Genomic DNA, 17,304 nt, shown 5'->3' with positions numbered 1-17,304 from the left:
TCCAAATAAATCACATGCTCTGGCCTTTCATCAACTCATCCAGTTGCATTGCAATAGATTTGTCACCCATGATTACATTTCCATAAAATCCAAACCGACTCTATGAATTAATATAGTTTTTAATTCAAACATTAGTTGAACTACTTTGGACCTTTTTGAATGTTACTTAAAGGCGGCAGTTCACTTTAAATAAATCTTGAAGTATTATAAAAGCTAATCTGAGAGAACACAAAATGCTGCAAAATCACAGCAGGTCTGGCAGCATCCGTGGGCAGAGAGAAACAGAGCCAAAAGGCATGATTATCCCTTTCCTGGAAGTAGGCAAATAATTGGGCAAGTTGGACATGAGATAAATTTGCTTCCTCTTCACTCCTGTTCAGCAGTTAAGTATTGGGTGAGATCAATCGGTAATCTTCTGGACTTCTCTTTAATCAAGGCTGTTACCTCAACTCAGCTCACCGCTGGCCTGACTATCTGCCTTACTGGCAAGTGAGAGAAGTGGCTAATCCCTTGTCTGTTGGGTTGGTTGGACGGTCTCCCAGGTGATCACAAGGATCAAGGGGATGGTTGCTTAGGATCCCTGTCCTTGTCTCTGACCATCCTTTTTTGCCTGTGACCCCGATGCCCCCTAAAAATCTGCCAGAAAAGTGCTTGCTCCTCTCCCCATCTAAATTTATCTATCGTACTTGTATAAAATGCACAGCTCCAAAGCCGCACTGTCCTTCACCAGATTGGGGATTAAAACCAGTGTTTTGTGTGCGTATCCAAGTCTTATAACCCAAATATGGTACATTTAGTTTCTATGGAAAAAAAACAGTTTGAATATAACTTCTCATAGGACTTTTCAATTATTTCAGAAAGTGGCTGAAAAGGCAAACCAACACTACAGAAATATTTTAGAAAATGCCAAAACGTAAGTTAATTTTCTAACTTCTAAAGAATATTCATGGGGAATTAATTTCTAAAGTACTCTACACTGTAAATTTAGCAGAAGAACCAGGGAAAGCCTGGAAAAATGGCAATTTGATTTTTTTTTGGCTTTTCCTCTGAAGTTGTGGTGAAAGAGAGGGAGAGTAGCTGTCGAAATTCGTTCCCCAAATTATTTTATCTTGTTTATCAGCCTATTGGTTATTTGAAGGTGCTGAAGTTGTTTTCAATTTGTACAGGATACTTTCAAAAGTGGATACATGTTCCTCAGGTAGGAAAATGTGGTTTGATATTAATTGTGTATGACTTATATTCTCTAATATTGGACTCAGGGCTGTACTTCAAGCATAACTACTCAGAAGGCTCAACTTAGGCCACAAGACATAGGAGCAGAAATTAGGTCATTTAGCCCACTGAGTCAGCTCCGCCATTCACTCATGGCTGATGGGGTTGGGGAACTCATTCTCCTGCTTTCTCCCGTAACCCTTGATCCCCTTGATAATCAAGAACCTACAAACTCAGTCATAAAGTTAGTATTGATTTGACCTTTTTAGTAGAAATGTGGTGAACTTTACATAAATAAGATGCTAATTTTATATATGATGGGTATAAAATCTTAGTTGATACATAATCATTGTGTTCTTCATTATTTTTAACACAACTTACCAACATACAAACATGTGAATTAGGAGCAAAAGAAGACCATTTGGTCCCTTGAGCCTGCTTTGCTGTTGAAGTAAGATTGCGGCTGATCTGTTTGTGTTTTAAATTCCATGTTCCCTTCTGTTCCCATCACCTTGTCCCTAACAAGAATTTCACTCCCTCTGTCTTAATGTTCAATGACATTGTCTCCACCACGTCTGAGAGACTGTTCCAAAGTGGCGTGAGTCTCCGAAAAGAAATTCCTCTAATCTGTCCTAAAAGAACAAAGTGTAATCTTTAAAACAATGCTCCCTATTTCTGGACTCGCCAGCAAGAGTAAAGATAATTTCCTTTCTACCCTGTCAAAACTATTTGAGGATCAAGTCACCCCTCATTGTTGAAAACTTTAATGAAAACAAGCTCAGCCTGGTTAGTGAGATAACAAGGTGTAGACCTGGATGAACACAGCAGGCCAAGCAGCATCAGAGGAGCAGGAAGGCTGACGTTCTGGGCCTAGACCCTCCTTCAGAAATTTTCTGAAGGAGGGTCTAGGCCCAAAACATCAGCCTTCCTGTTCCTCTGACACTGCCTGGCCTGCTGTGTTCATCCAGGTCTACACCTTGTTATCTCAGATTCTTCAGCATCTGCAGTTCCTATTATCTCTCAACCTGGTTAGTGTTTCCTCATAAGATAACCTGTTGATCCTCAATATCAATCTAGTAAACCTCCTCTGAACTGCCTCCAATACATTTACTTCCATTCTTTTAAACATGGAGTTCAAAACTGCACACAGTAATTGTGTTCTGTTAAGAGTTTGACTGTCCGGCTGTAATCAATGTCATAATCACTTTAATGCTTTCTCACAACAGACATAAAGCTAACTGCCTTAGAGTTTGAATTGCAAATGCATTACTTTCAAATGTTAAGTGATGATTCACTTGTAAATTTTCCTTTTTGAGTATGCAAATAAAATAGTTGTCCTGTGGGCAAACCTAGAAGAAATGTGAATAAGCATTTTCCTTGCAGGCAATTAATTAGAAATCATAATTTTTCTTAATTGAACAAAAGGTGTGTGGGCTGATTCAAAGTTAGTGAATACTTAACTTTTCTTTTACAGAGCAGAAAGCTGTTCCATTATTTCAGGAAGAAGATGGCCACCAGATGGTGCTGATAGGACTGGTGAGGAACGTGGTTGGGGATGTATCCTGTATATTATGCTGGAATCGTTTTAAATATTCTCATGAGATGTATCGTTGCTGTCAAAACCAGCACTTGTTGCCCATCCATAATTACCCTAGAACTGAGGTGACTTACTTGGCCATTTCAGAGGGCGGTTAAGATCCGGGCATATTGTCATGGACCTGGAGTTATGTGCAAGCCAGGGTGGGTAAAGTTGGTAGAATTTCATCTCTAGAGGATATCACTGAACCACGTTGAGCTTTTTCCAACAGTTATTGTTTGTTATCATGGTCACTGGTAGTGAGACTAGCTCTTATATTTCAGATTCAGGAACTGAATTTAAATTCATCGGCTGCAATGGTGGGATTTGAACTTGTGCCCCTGACCATTAAGCTGACCTTCTGAATTATTAACCCAGTGACTTTTTGCCTTGAAAGTAATGAAAAACAGAAGGAAAAACAATACTCTTGACTCAAGCTTCTCATCTGATTTACAAATAGTGTGCCAAAATATTGTTATTGAAGAAATTTATAGTGTATAAAATTCACACTTTTATTGATGTTCACAGATTGATTAGCTGTCTGTGGCACCCATAACCCGCTATACTGGGCAAAATATGCCGTACCTACAAGGACTGCAATTCGTGACTTCACAATGCAGCCCCTTCTTTCACTATGGCATTAGCGTGGTTGAGTAATTTAAGACTGTTAACTTGTGCTTCCAGTAGGTGGACTGCCGCAGTTCAAGGTGGCAACATACCACTACCTGCTCAAGGGGACCTTAGGATGAAATGCTGGCCAGTTAGTGATGTCCACATCCCACAAGGGAATAAAAACAAAACCGTTTTTTTTGTACATTTCTTGTGTAGTTTCCAATGGATTTACATCCTTCCTAAAATGTGGCAACGAGAATTGCACACATTACTCCAGCCAAAGTCTAACAAGTGTCTTGTACACATTCACCATTACCTCCTTTGCTTTAGTGCTCTGTGCCCTGACTAATATAACCTAGGACACCGTACTCTTTGCTACCTGCTCCCACCACCTTTAAATGACTTTTGCATGTATACAACAAAATCCTGTACTCCTGGCACATTCCAGAAGGAGGTGTTCTCTGCCCTTGCAGTTGCTTCAAGGACAGCATCTGGAGACTGAGTCTGGGTGTGCATGAAGGATCTATCTGATGGGTAGTGCCGATCTCGCCACCAGCCAGACCATGTCGTGGTGCTTGTTGGAAAGTTCTGGCGATAAGTTACTTTGCCGAATGACTTTGGCAGTCTGCACAGAGAACCAACCAACAGGATCAATCCTGTTCATTTCCACAGGGTCTTGGACATTATGTGCTGACCTCTGCTCAATGGACTTGTGGTGAAAGGTGTTTTCCTGCGCAAGTTCCTCTACAAGGGACAGGCGATATGGCACGCTCCAAGTACTTGGACCATTCCACAGCCCTGATGCAACACCCATCCTTTGTAACACTGGGGACAATATGTAGTGACACTTGGCGTTTCTGGACTGAGGGTTTACACACTTCTTGATGCAGCCGTACATGAAGGTGACCATCACTGGTGAGGGTGATGTTGGGTACGTCCTCTCCCCTCACCCACCACCACCCCTCACCCTGCACCCCACAGCTTTGTACATTGTGTCCCTGCAGACGCGGTCCATCTTTGATGTCCATATAAAGTGAAAGATAACTCGGGTGACTGCATTGGCCATGGGTCAGACCAGCGCCACCTACAGAAACACCGAGTTAACCTCATGCTTGATGACCATGTTTTTACTCACAATGGCGAGGGAGCAGTGTACCCATCTGCCCACTTTCTGCTTCACCTTGGAAGTACATTTCTCCGAGTTTTAGTATGTGCCCCGGCCCCTCTGAATCATGTTCCTGGCACCTTCAGATAATCTGGTTTGACAGTGAAAGGGAGAAAGGATCGGTCAACCCAGTTCCCAGGGAACATTGTCTCTCTAATGCCTTGGCTTGCCTCAGCTCCTGAGGGTGGTTCTTCTGACAATTGATTGTAGTCCTTCTGGTCGCCATTAGAAAGAACAGTTTCCAATTTCCGATTAATTAATTGAATTTATATTCTATAAATAACATCTCAATTCCAGTGACAGGACAAATGTTGATACTGAAACCCCCCCCCCCACCCCAAGTTATTGGATAGATTGTTACATGATTCATTTAAGTATAGTTCCCACCAGTTAAAATATTCATGTTTATAATGAGCAGATGCTTGGCTAAAAAACACTAACCAGTTTTATTAATGTCAACTTGCAAAGTTGTCAGCTATAGGTTGTAAGAACTTTGCTTATTCTGAGCAGAAACGGTGATGCTTGCTCATTCCTTCACTCTTTAAGTGGAATGAAAGGATGACTTACCTTCCATGGCAAATGTGTGTAACTGACAATCGTTGACTGCTACATCAGCCTCATACCTAATTGTAAAACCCAGTTTGTTCAAAAGTGCTTCCTGCACCGGTTAGGAATGTTACTGTTATTTAAATGCCATCGTCAAATTCTTCAGTGTGTTGGCTGCAAAATGGCAGATTACTATATTACTGTTTTTGTTGTAGTGAAAAATGTAATCTTAATCGTGATCAATACTTTTATTCCTGTAGATGGTTGAGAAACTGAAGGAATACCTTATGAAATATCTTCATCATATAGGAAAGAAGAAGATTGACATGATAGTTAACAACTATGCTGTGAACTTGGTTTGTGATGCTTTCCTTATTTTTAACACAGTGATTGAACATTAATTAGATAGCTGTCACTTATAGTACACTTGGCTATTTTCCTGCCATGCCACAGTTTTTGGTATTTTAGCCCAACGAAATCTGTTTAACTTTTCTTGGAACAGAAAGATAATGTAAAGTAGGCTCATACTTGGCTTTTGCCATGTATGGAACAGTTTGTTTTTCTTGTATCAGATGGTTATGCAAGCAGCAAAAATTCGCCCAAACTGAAGTGCTGTAGCCATGTTTACATTTGCATCATTTCCCATTTGTTTAAGTTGCAATTGTGTTGTAAATTTTGTGATATTGTGCAATAGATACAGTTGTGCTTAATCTGTAGGAGGGTCTTAAAAGTACAGAAGCTTCTCTACACTGAAGAGTTTGTAACATGACTGAATGGAGCATTGATTAGAAATGGAAACCACTATATATTGATTGGAAAAACTCTAAATATATAACGAATATTTATAAGGGCTAGGTACATCAAGATGGGAGTGAAAGAAGTGATATATAAACTACTTAAAATACCAACTATTGTTACATTGTAGGGAATGACTAGTCGTCCAATTCCAAGTTATCGTGGCTTTAAAAAAAAGTCAGCACTTACGATCGTCATTTGAATGCATCAAACGTTTGTAACATAATAGATGAGTCAATAGTGCAAATAAAAAGAAATAAGATTTAATGGGTATTAAGGAGATATGGCTACAGGGTGGCTAAGACTGGGATCTCTATATTCAAGGGTAATTAACATTACGGTAAAACAAACAAAAAAGAAAAGGAGGTGAGATAACCAAGGTGTAGAGCTGGATGAACACAGCAGGCCAAGCAGCATCAAAGGAGCAGGCAAGCTGACATTTCGGGCCTAGACCCTGCTTCAGAGAGTGATCTCGTGCATAAAAAGGTTACAGACCACTGCCTCGGTTTATTTTCCCAACCCACATTAGATAACTCTAATCATGTGTCTGTAATTGCCTTTATTTAAGTTAAGGACACTGGTTTCAAACCAGAGTTGCTCTCCTTCAAACGGAAATTGAAATTTTACCGTGTTGTGATCTAGAGGATCCTTAAGCACGAGATCTCATTAATCTGATGTCACGACACATTACTAGATCTAAACTAACTGTTTTCTGAAGTGCATTGGGAATTGCTGCTTAGAAAAATAAATTGCAGAATCCTCCCTGGGAACAGTTAGTTTTAGATCTAGTAATGTGTAGTGAGATCTGATTAATAGTGATACAGATACAGTATGATTTCAGATTTGCTGACTATACGAAGATTGTTGGGAGGGCATGTTATTATCAGGCCATAAGGAATCTACGTGGGATTCAGCAGATGGAGTTTAATGTGGGGAAAGTGTGATGTTATGTGCTCTGGTTAGAAGAATCAAAAGATAGACTACTATTTAAAGGAACAAGACTCCCAGAAAAATGCAGCACAGAAGGACCTGGGTGATTTTATGCATGTAACAGAAGTTAGCATGTGGATGCAACAAGTACTTAGGAAGTCAAGTGGAATTTTGGGCTTTATTGCTAGGAGATTTGAATTTTAAAATAAGCAAGTCTTGCTCGAACTCAGGTTATTGCTGAGACCACATTTGGAGTAGTGTGTGCAGTTTTTAGACTTTGAGAAAAGAGAGTGCCAATGGAGGCAGTCCCAAAGAGATTCACTGGGCTGATTCCTGGAATAAATGGGTTGACTTATCAGGAAAAAGTTACAGGTTAGGTTTTCATTTGAGTTTAGAAGAATGAGGGATAATCTTATTGACAGTTGTAAGATTGTGGGTGTTCTGATAGGCTAGATGTTGAGAGGATGTCCCCAGAAGTGGGGGAATCTTGAACTTGAGGATACAGATATGGAATGAGGGGACATTCAGTTAAAACTGAAATACAAAGGAATTTCTTCTCCCACGAGGTAGTGAATGGCAGTGCTACTTCAGATAGTTGTAGAGACTAGGTCACAGAGTATTTAAAGAGAAGCTAGTTTTTAGTTTAAGTACTGGGGAATTGATGGCTGTGCTAAGCTGGCACATGTGGAGTTGAGGCATAATCTAGACCAGCCAAGATCCTGTTGAGTGGTGGGGCAAGTTTGAGGCTCCAAATGGCCTACTGCTGTTTGTGATTGAACTGTTTAAGCACTGTTTGAGGTTTAAAATGAACTGTGCACCAATCTTGATGGAAACTAGTGAAATTTAATTCTGTGACTACTTTGAACAAATTAGAATAAATTGCTTTGTTCTTTTAGCTTGAATGCATCTGGCAGATTATAGACAAGATATGGAAAAAGTACAACCTCAACACTCACGTCCTGTGCTTGTAAGTGATGTTATTGTTAAAGTAGCTCTAAAAGGGAAACTTGAATGTAGACTGATGAGAACATATGTGTGCGCTGATATTGTTAATAGAAATTTGTTCAAGTTCTGTTCAAAACAAGTGAGAAAGAAGGCAGAGAGGGCATACTTTAATTTTGTTTACAGAAAAATAGATTAAAATCATTTTTTGGATTTTAAGTAGCAGCCAGGTAGATCAGATTATTTTGGAGCCACAGTTCTATTTTTTTCAAATGTAAACTTAAATAAAATGAGTTGATGATTCAAACATTGTGGCATTGTTACGTGATTAACTACAACAACATTTTGCACTAGTTTGACATTCAATGTACAGTGGTATTACAGAATGCTTTATGGGAGCAAGTTCGGACAAATGTAGGTACGGGCCATTTAAATCTGGCCTTAAAGGAAAAGGGAGAGACGCACAGATCTAGGAGAAGGAATCCCAGAGCTTCAGGGCAAAAGACATAAGGACGCACAAAAAAAGGTGAAGATGAAGGCTATGCAGCTCATTGAGCCTCCTCCACTATTTATTTAATTCATAGTGACTGAACCCCATTTTTTTCCACTTGCTCCTGATAATCATTTGATTCCCTCTCTATCTGAGCCCTAAAGGTGAATAGCTGGGTGAATGCATGGCCACCACTAGTTGGAAACAGGAGTTGGGATACGTAAAAGGCCAGAATTGGAGCAGAGGCTTTAGCAGGTTGTTGGAATGAAGAGATTGAATCAGGATGAGCATTTTAAATTTGAGCCATTGTGGACCAGAATACAGTGTATGTTAATGAGCATAGAGCATTTGAAGTAGAAGTTTGAAAAGTTCAAGTTTTTGGTCAATACAAGGCAGAAGATTATGTAGATGAACATTCTACAAGTTGAGTAGAGAGTTAATAGATGTGTGGATTAGAGTTTCAGCAATACATAAGCTGAGCAGAGGTGGCTGTGGCTGACAGTGGAAGTAGATGAGAATAATGCTGGAGGTCACAAGGTAAACTTCTCAGCATGTAAAACAGTCAGGAAAAATGGAAATTCACTATTACTCTAAAGCTAAGAAGAGAATTAGTAAAATTCTAGAATTTTATTGTTGATGGTTTCTTCTTTCACCAGTTCTAGCTTCATTTGATTTTAGTTTGAAGGGAGGGAAAAGTATTAACATTAGATCTTCTGTCTAACAAAAAGCCATAGATATTTCAGCTTAATGTATGGAATCTTCGTGTATTAAGATCACAATGGGGACTACAATCGCTTTGCAAGGATACGAATCCTTATTGGACATGTTGCTTATTATGTGATAACAAGGTGTGGAACTGGATGAACACAGTAGGCCAAGCAGCATCTTCGGAGCAGGAAAGCTGATGCCTGAAGGGTCTTGGCCTGAAACGTCAGCTTTCCTGCTCCTAAGATGCTGCTTGGCCTGCTGTGTTCATACAGCTCCACACCTTGTTATCTCAGATTCTCCGGCATCTGCTGTTCCTACTGTCTCTTGCTTATTATGTATTGTGTCTGATTTGCTTCCCTTCCATTGTAAATTGGACAGCATCTTTAACAGGTGACCTACGCGCTATTTCTCTATTTTGCAAGATTGTCAATGACGCATTTTACTTCAGTGACTTTCAGATACTTTGTAAATTGAGATTTAGCATCAGTCTGTTTCTTTGGTACTTTGTAGGTCCAACAGAGAGAAAGTAAATTCTGCAGAGTTTGTTGTATTCCGCATGATGGCTCGTGTTTTGGAAGCTGCTGAAGGACTTGTTTTGCCTCTACCGCCAGGTGATGTGAACTGGTTAATAAGCAGAACTTTCAAACTAGGAAAGGACACTTGTTCTACTTAGTAATTTTTCTTTAAATGAAATGAAGCCAGAGGATGGTTGATATTGACAGTCCTCTGTCCACAAAACTGACTTGTCCCAAGACTACGATCCTAACTGTAGACTGAAACTAGGGTGAACAACCTTTCAAGGTAACCCTGTCAAGCCCTTTCCAGATTTTTTAAAATATGTTTTTGATGAGATCTTTCTTCTAAACTCCAGTGGCCTCTTTTACTCAATCTCTCCTCATGGGACAACCTCTTTGAACAAGAAATTAATCTAGTGAACTTCCAATCTGTCTCAAAGGCAAGTATATTCCTTCTAAAGACAAGGAAATTAGAAGTGTAATATGTACTCCCCAGTATTGTTTCAGCAAAGCCTTATATCACTGTAGCAAGACCTTCTGGTGGTTGTATTCGAGTCTCTTTGCAATGGGTCCAATATAAAATTTGTCTTCCAAACAACTTTCTCCATTTGTAGCCAATTTTGTTATTTATATACATGAATCCTCAAATCCTGCTGAATACTCACACTTAGTTGATATACACTTCCTAACGTTATACTCTCTCTGATGCATTCTTGTCCAGTCACTGAACTGGCCTTTACACTTTTGGAGTTTCTTTTTCACTTGGCTTTGTGCAGTTAACTAACTGGGATATGTTGAATTTGGTCTCCTTGTCTAAGTCATGAATGTAGTGTATAAACAGCAGCGGCCCAAGTACTGATGCTTGTGATAATTTACTAGTATCCCAAAAATGCTCCATTTATTCCTACTCCATGTATTTCTTTCATTAATTGTTGGTTTGTGGAATGTATTGTCTGTAATTCCTTTTATAATCTGTATCAATCTGTTGTGTCATAGCTTATTGAACTTATTCTAAAAATATATTACATCTACTATTTGCTATTGCATATAGCCTATTAGATGCACTGCTTTTTGGAAAAAAACAAGTTTGAATAGAATTGTAAACTGATTTTTAAAAATTTCACACTTTGAATGTGTTTGCCACTGGCACAGCTAACGTTTGTTGCTTGTCTCTAATTGTTTTTGAGATATGGGTGGCAAATCATCTTCCTTAATATAACGGAATGGCTTCTTTGGCCATTCCAGCAAGTAGTCAAGAATCGGCCATAATGCTTTGGGGCTGGAGCCACATCTAAGCTAGCATGGACTGGAGATTTAGTTCCTGAAAGAACAAGGGAGCTTTACACTATTGGAGGTGTTGTCTTTTGGAGCAGATGTTGACCTACCTCTGGTCTGATTGTGTGGATGTAAATAATCCACAGCTCTCTTTCAGGCAAGTGATTAGGGTTGGGGTGGGGAGGTGGTGGAAGAGTCATCCCCAGTATACTGGCCAATATTTATCTCTCAGTAACACCAACAAAAGATCATCATGTGGGCATTGTCATTTTGCTGTTGTTTGGTGTTTGCAGAGTGTGATATAGAAGGTGTTGTGTATGTTTTAACAGTGATTATGTTTTGCAAAAGTACTCTAATTTTCAATAAAGCACAAGATGTCTGACAGTATTATGACCGAGGCTGGAGAAATGTTCTAGTCCCATTACTCCAAGGTTGCAGCGTAAAACAAAAATACTACTTTCAGTCACCGAGGTGACTGTTTCAATATCCCTTATCTACATCAGGTTTTAAACAAAAAATTTACCAATCAAGTTTCTTAATAAACAGCTTTGTGTTTCTTAATAAAACAAAACTTATTTGTTTAAGATGCAATAATTGGCTAACGTACATAGTCAGTGATGCAGACTTATCCCAATAAATAGTTCCAAAATACAAATATAAACTTGTTGGAGTTATTTGAGGAGGTAACAAAGGGTTGATGGGGAATGCTGATGTTGTGGTGTACTTGTGGTTTTCCAAAAAGCATTTGAAACACCTGCCACAAAACAAATTTCCTCTCATCCTCTCTGAACCTCCTGCACATTACCTTTAAATCTATGCTGCCCACCGAGGGGAAAAATCCTCTCTGTCTGTATCCCTCACAATGTCATACATCTCAATCATGTTCCCTTTGTCTCTATGCTTGGAAAAATAATCCCACTATATCCAATCTTTCCTCATAACTAAAACTCTCCAGCTCAGGCAAGATTCTGATAAATCCCCTCTGTACCCTTTCCAGTGCAATCACATTGCTCTTATAATGTGGATTCCAGAACTGCACACAGTACTTTAGTTGTGGCCAAATCAACAGTCTATAACATCACTGCAGTTAAACTCTATGCTTCAGCTAATAAAGGAAGTATCTGATATGCTTTCTTAACCACTATATCTATCTGTTTCACTACCATTAGAAATGCACACCAAGGTCTCACTGATCATCATCAGTGCTTCCCAGGGTCCTTCTGTGCTTTACATAAACCCTTGCCCTGTTTATCCTGCCCATGTGCATCACTTCACATTTTAGCCTGATTGAATTCCCTTTGCCACTGATCAGTCCATCTGACCAGTACATCTGTATCCTTCAGTAATTCTAAGGTTAGCATTTGCCACCCCACCCATTTTTCATATCACTCACTAACTTACTGATCAGTTCTGTGATGTTCATGCCTAAATTATTTGTTTATATATACCACAATCAGCAAGGACCCCAAAACTCCACTTGCAGGCCCCAACACTGATCACCATGGAACCCCACTAGGTACAGGTTTCCAACCACAAAAACATCCCTCGGTCATCACCCTGTGCTTTCTGCTGCTCTGCCAATTCTGGTTTCAATTAGCCAAATTTTGTTAGATTGCAGGAACTGTACTTTTGCTATTGGTCTCGCATGCAGGAACTTATCAAAAGCCTTCCTAAATACAAGTAGAAATTGACAAATACATTGCCCCAATCTACACACCTGATTACCTCTTCAAAAAATTTCAATCAAGCTGGTCCAGACGTGATCTTCCCCTTAGTAAAACCATTCTGACTGTTCTTGATTAATTCCTACCTCTCTCCAAGTGCAGATTATTTTGTCCCTCAAAATTGCATCCAAGAGTTTACCCACCACAGAGTTTATGCTAGCTGGTGCATAGTTTCCTGGCTTATTTCTTGGTCCCTTTTTGTTTTTGGAATGACAATACCACATTAGCTGTCCCCCAGTCCTCTTGCCTCTCCTGTGGTCAGAGAGGAATTGAAATTATTACCATTTTGAAGGACAAGGGTAGCAGTTGCATAGGAGCACTTCCACTTGTATGTTTCCTTCCAAGCCCCTAATGTCCTAATTATGTTGCTGTTCCTTTGCTCCTGTTGAGTCAAAAGCCTAGATCATTCTCTTTCTATCAATACCCTGAGTGTTTCTATTCCTTCCGGACTGCAGCAGCTCTAAAAGGAAGTTCACCATGACCTTCTCAAGGGCAATTAGGGCTGAGCAATAAATAGTAGCAAATTCAGGAATGCCCAAATCTTGTGAAGAAATAAAAAGAACATGACTGTACTGGGTTCTGTGAAGAAGCATAAAAATGTACTTGCATAGAAGTACTGACTTCACCTCATCTTTATCTGATTTTATTTTTCCCCTGCTCTTTGATTTTAATGCAGGTTATCATACAGTTCACATAACCCTTGGTGCACAATGCCTGCCTTTATACACTTTGCTGCATTACATCGATCTTGGAGTGTTGCATCCAACGGAACGTTTTGTTACCAAGCTGTTTGAAGGTAAAAATACTTAATTCTTTTAAAAATATCTGGATACAAAATAGAACTAGGCTGCTTATAAAAAGTTTTTAAAATAATGGTTACTAATGAAGGCTAAACAGGCTATCTGTTTCTTTTCAAATGTTTCTATCTCTTAACTGAAATGTTACTTAAAAAGAACTTGCCAAGGGTGTACACTAATTTGGTGGGGCAGGGAGGAGGAAACTAGAAAATAGCAGAAATCCACAGCAATAACACCAGAGGACAGAAATGTAAACAGCAATAAATTAGGAAAATCCAGAGATGGCAGGAACAAGATTGTGGAAAATAATAGAAGTGACAAAGAATGTACTGAACAACATTCAACAAAGTGCTCAGTGTCAATAGTTCTGTTGGTGAGCTGCATACACAGTTGCAAGATGGGATCATGGCTTAATTGCTTTGAGAGACATGACCGAAATGAGGCCAGGAAAGTATACTTACTATTCTTGCTTATCCTATATTCAGTGTGACACAGAAGACATAACTGTGTTCATTATAGATGAAGTTACTGTTCTAAATATAAAAGATGTATTAAATAGTTCAGGGACTGAAACAATTTGACTTGAGGTGAGGAATCTTCGTGATTCCTCACAAAAGCTGCAGCACGGAAAGAGTATGTTTTTCCTAAATGCTTTAAAAATACAGCTGTGCACATCTCAGATTCTGAGTCATATCAATCAGAAATATTTGTGCCCATTCTTGTCCAGCTTTTTAAAGAAAAGATTTTTGCACTGATCTATAAGTGCCAAAAAGTGAATTATTTTACTCCCTAACACTATTGTGAAATATTGAATAGTTGTGGAATGCCCCCATTGAAACATCCTTTTGAAAATTTACACTTTTTTAAAAACCTATCTACAATGTTCCTACATTATAAGTGTGTATATATAAATGATATGTAAAATATGAGAACTATTGAGGAAAATCTTGTTTGGCAAGATGCAGGAGCTTCTAACTTATAGCTGACCCTTGTTACAGAAGTCACAGCAGAAACGTCTTTTCAAAGAATTACAAGTTCATCAAGTACTACCTATGCTGCCCCTATATGCTGAAAGCCAAATTTAATTTAAAAACAACATTCGACACAGAACTGTTTTCTGAAATATTTGTTAATAGGTACAATTTAGTATTAAACTACTTATTTGGGAAGATTCATCTTTTAATCAAAATACAAACTTCATTTGAGTACTATGTCTTTTTCATGCTGTTCCATTCTTTCATTGTTGTGCTTCAGACAAAATGACTCATGGCATGTATTTTGTGCAAAAGGAAATTGATATTTTGAATTTAACTCTGCATTCAGAAAAATCAGAGCAAAATTTGTTGAATAACACAAAAACTCACGTTCTTCTACCTCCAATATGTTTGTGTGCACAGATGAAAAGATCTGTTTTTAATCGGAATCTGCGACAAAACTCTTTGGCTCCCAAGATCAGGTGTTCCAATAGCTTACCTCCTGACTCCACAAAGCCCCTTCAGCAACGAAAAGGCATGATTTTGGCAAATCCTGGGAGGCTGTCAACTTGACAAACTCCACACTGTTCAGGGCCAGCAATGCCCATATCTCATACCTGAATAAAAATAGAACAAACATGCACTGTTTCTACCACAATTGTATGCTGCAGCTCACTAATCTATGGCTGCACCACCTAAGCCTGTAAGCAACTGGTGTACCTAGCAAGGAGCACTGTAGCTGTATGGAAGCACCATCAGCTCCAGTACTCCATGGTTCATCCATGCCAACCAGGCATCCTGAACTGAATTAATCCCATTTGCCTGCATTTGGCCCATAATCCTTCTGAGCCTTTATCATAATCTAATTCTCAACTATATTTTTCTGGTGGCTCTGTGCAGATTATAAATTTGATGGGTATGAGACTCAAGAATTTGAGTCTCAGGATGCAGGGTGCGATCCTGCACCCTCAAAAGAGTGCCTGAATTTTGAGGACCATTTGCTCATCTTAGCTACACATCAAACAACAAAATCCTTGAAAAGAAAAAACTAGTAGGTTTTAGAAGAACTAACAAATATGAAATAACCATCTACTTCCTGATGTTTTATTACTTTAGTAAGTTGTCTGACACACTCTACTTTTCACAGTATATTTTTCTCAGAGTTAATTAATTCAGGGCCAAATGTATTTGAGGAATATCCTGTTTAAGGGTGGATAAACATTTTGTACTTTGTGTTTTGTTGTACTTCCTTTTGAATGAGTTCAAGTTGTACGAATTCCTTCATTAAAAGACCATTTGGCAAAAAAGCATAACTCTAATTTTAGTTTTAAAGAGTAGATCACATTCATAAAGTGAAATTTGATGACTGAAGGACAATTAGTTGACTAAGATGAAGTAAACTCAGTTTTGGCACAATCATGAATTTACCCAGAGTCTTGAAAGCAGTCCAGATTTGAATTGTCTATCTGTGAGTGAGAGCATAAAAACCAAAAACAGATACATATATATCCCTGCAGGCAGCATAGCCTCAGTTACAAATTTCTGGGGCAACAATGATGGCCACAGAGTCATCTGACCCTAAACGAAATGTGCAGCTATTAGTGATTCTATATTAGAAAAGAATGATTAGCAGGAAAAAATGTTTACATCAAGTAATGAGTACATCTAGGCACTGAGTGGGCATTGTGGATGTACAGCTCAGTGTATAATGGGGCATGCAGACTCTGTTCAGCAATAGATCCTGCAGTAGATTATTTGTTTTGTTGATGTCCTACTTCATGACACTTGTAGCAGTACTGTGGGCATTGACCTGTTGTCCCCCTTCAGGATTATAGTATTTGTGTTCCCATCACTGCTGCCCAACCAGTGACCTTGGTGTTGCCTGCCAGTCCGGACTGCTGTCCCCATGGTGGGATTTTGAGTCCCTCAGAGCAACAGCAGTTCACCAGCCATTCTACAGTTGCCCGGGTCGCACTGTGTGCACACTGGACCAGGCAGTGAAACAGTTAAGGCAGACTCAACAAACAATGTCTAACTATGATTAGTGATTTTATTTTAGATATTACGATGGATAATGCTGTTGATTGAAGGTATTTGTTTTTTTTTATTATTGAAGGACACTTTGTGATGGGGATTCTGATGGGTGAATAGTTTCTCCCAGTGACCACCTCTTCCTCCTCTCTTATTTCCCCTATCACCCTGGTATGGCCTGTGGGTTTGAAAAGGATGGGCTTGCTGAATTGGTTTGGGATGGGCACAGCACACCACCACAAAAGTGGACATGCTCCCTGGCTCCTTACTGGAGAGATTTCCCTGAGACAGCAAATCTGTTACTTGAGGAAGCTGATTGCTAGCATCACGTGTTTCTCCATGTTGTTACTGATGTTCTCTAACCCTCATAGTGCAACAGTGAAAGGAGTAAACAAAAGGATGTCATGGTTATTTGAGCAGGGAGCTGAGCAGCTATCCTCAGGAGGTCTAAAGATAGTAGATATGGCAGGCTGGTATAGGTGCATTTTGGGTGTTACTCACAAGGATTCATGGGGCGTCACTAGGAGGAACTGCAGTGTTAAATGGATCCGGGACAAATGGTGAAGTATGAAACTAGACGAGGATCTTTTTTTAAATTGTAGATTTACTCTTTAGAATGCAGCATTATATATTTCCGTTTCCTACTCATCAACACTTCAGGGCCATAGCAGTCATTTTTAATATGTATTCAAGAGATTTAATTAAGTAGTACCCCACAACATAACATAGTAATCCTGTGGTTCTTGTATCTCATGGCTGTTTGGAAACATTCAAGGCAACCTGAATGATTCAACAATTCACCACCCGTCCTTGCTCCTTACTTTGCTTATCTCCTTTTACCTTCCTTCAAACTCCCCTCTTGACTAAACTTTTTCAATTTCTCCCCTAAATACCTCTTTTGTTGGTTTGATGTCATTTTTAGTCTTGCAATGCTCTTGTGCAGAACATTAGGTCTTTCTACTGTGTTAAGGGCAGTGTAGAAGTTGCTATTACTCTGCACATGACTTCCTGA

The 17,304-nt window shown here is 39.2% G+C and overlaps 1 protein-coding gene across 1 annotated transcript in view; it reads left to right on the top strand.

The window, feature by feature from the left end:
- Positions 1-17,304, top strand: part of gsap (gamma-secretase activating protein) — a 92,290-nt gene that overhangs the window by 57,542 nt on the left and 17,444 nt on the right. The window contains exons 21-27 of the mRNA XM_059654791.1: positions 858-913; positions 1,167-1,198; positions 2,687-2,748; positions 5,372-5,467; positions 7,733-7,803; positions 9,487-9,587; positions 13,167-13,286. Of these exons, the coding sequence (XP_059510774.1) occupies positions 858-913; positions 1,167-1,198; positions 2,687-2,748; positions 5,372-5,467; positions 7,733-7,803; positions 9,487-9,587; positions 13,167-13,286 (538 nt within the window). The remainder of the gene's footprint in view (positions 1-857; positions 914-1,166; positions 1,199-2,686; positions 2,749-5,371; positions 5,468-7,732; positions 7,804-9,486; positions 9,588-13,166; positions 13,287-17,304) is intronic.

Source organism: Stegostoma tigrinum, chromosome 25, assembly GCF_030684315.1.
Source record: "Stegostoma tigrinum isolate sSteTig4 chromosome 25, sSteTig4.hap1, whole genome shotgun sequence".
Taxonomy (NCBI): Eukaryota; Metazoa; Chordata; class Chondrichthyes; order Orectolobiformes; family Stegostomatidae; genus Stegostoma; species Stegostoma tigrinum.
Note: the sequence above shows the minus strand (reverse complement) of the source record. Positions and strands in the feature narration are given on the sequence as shown.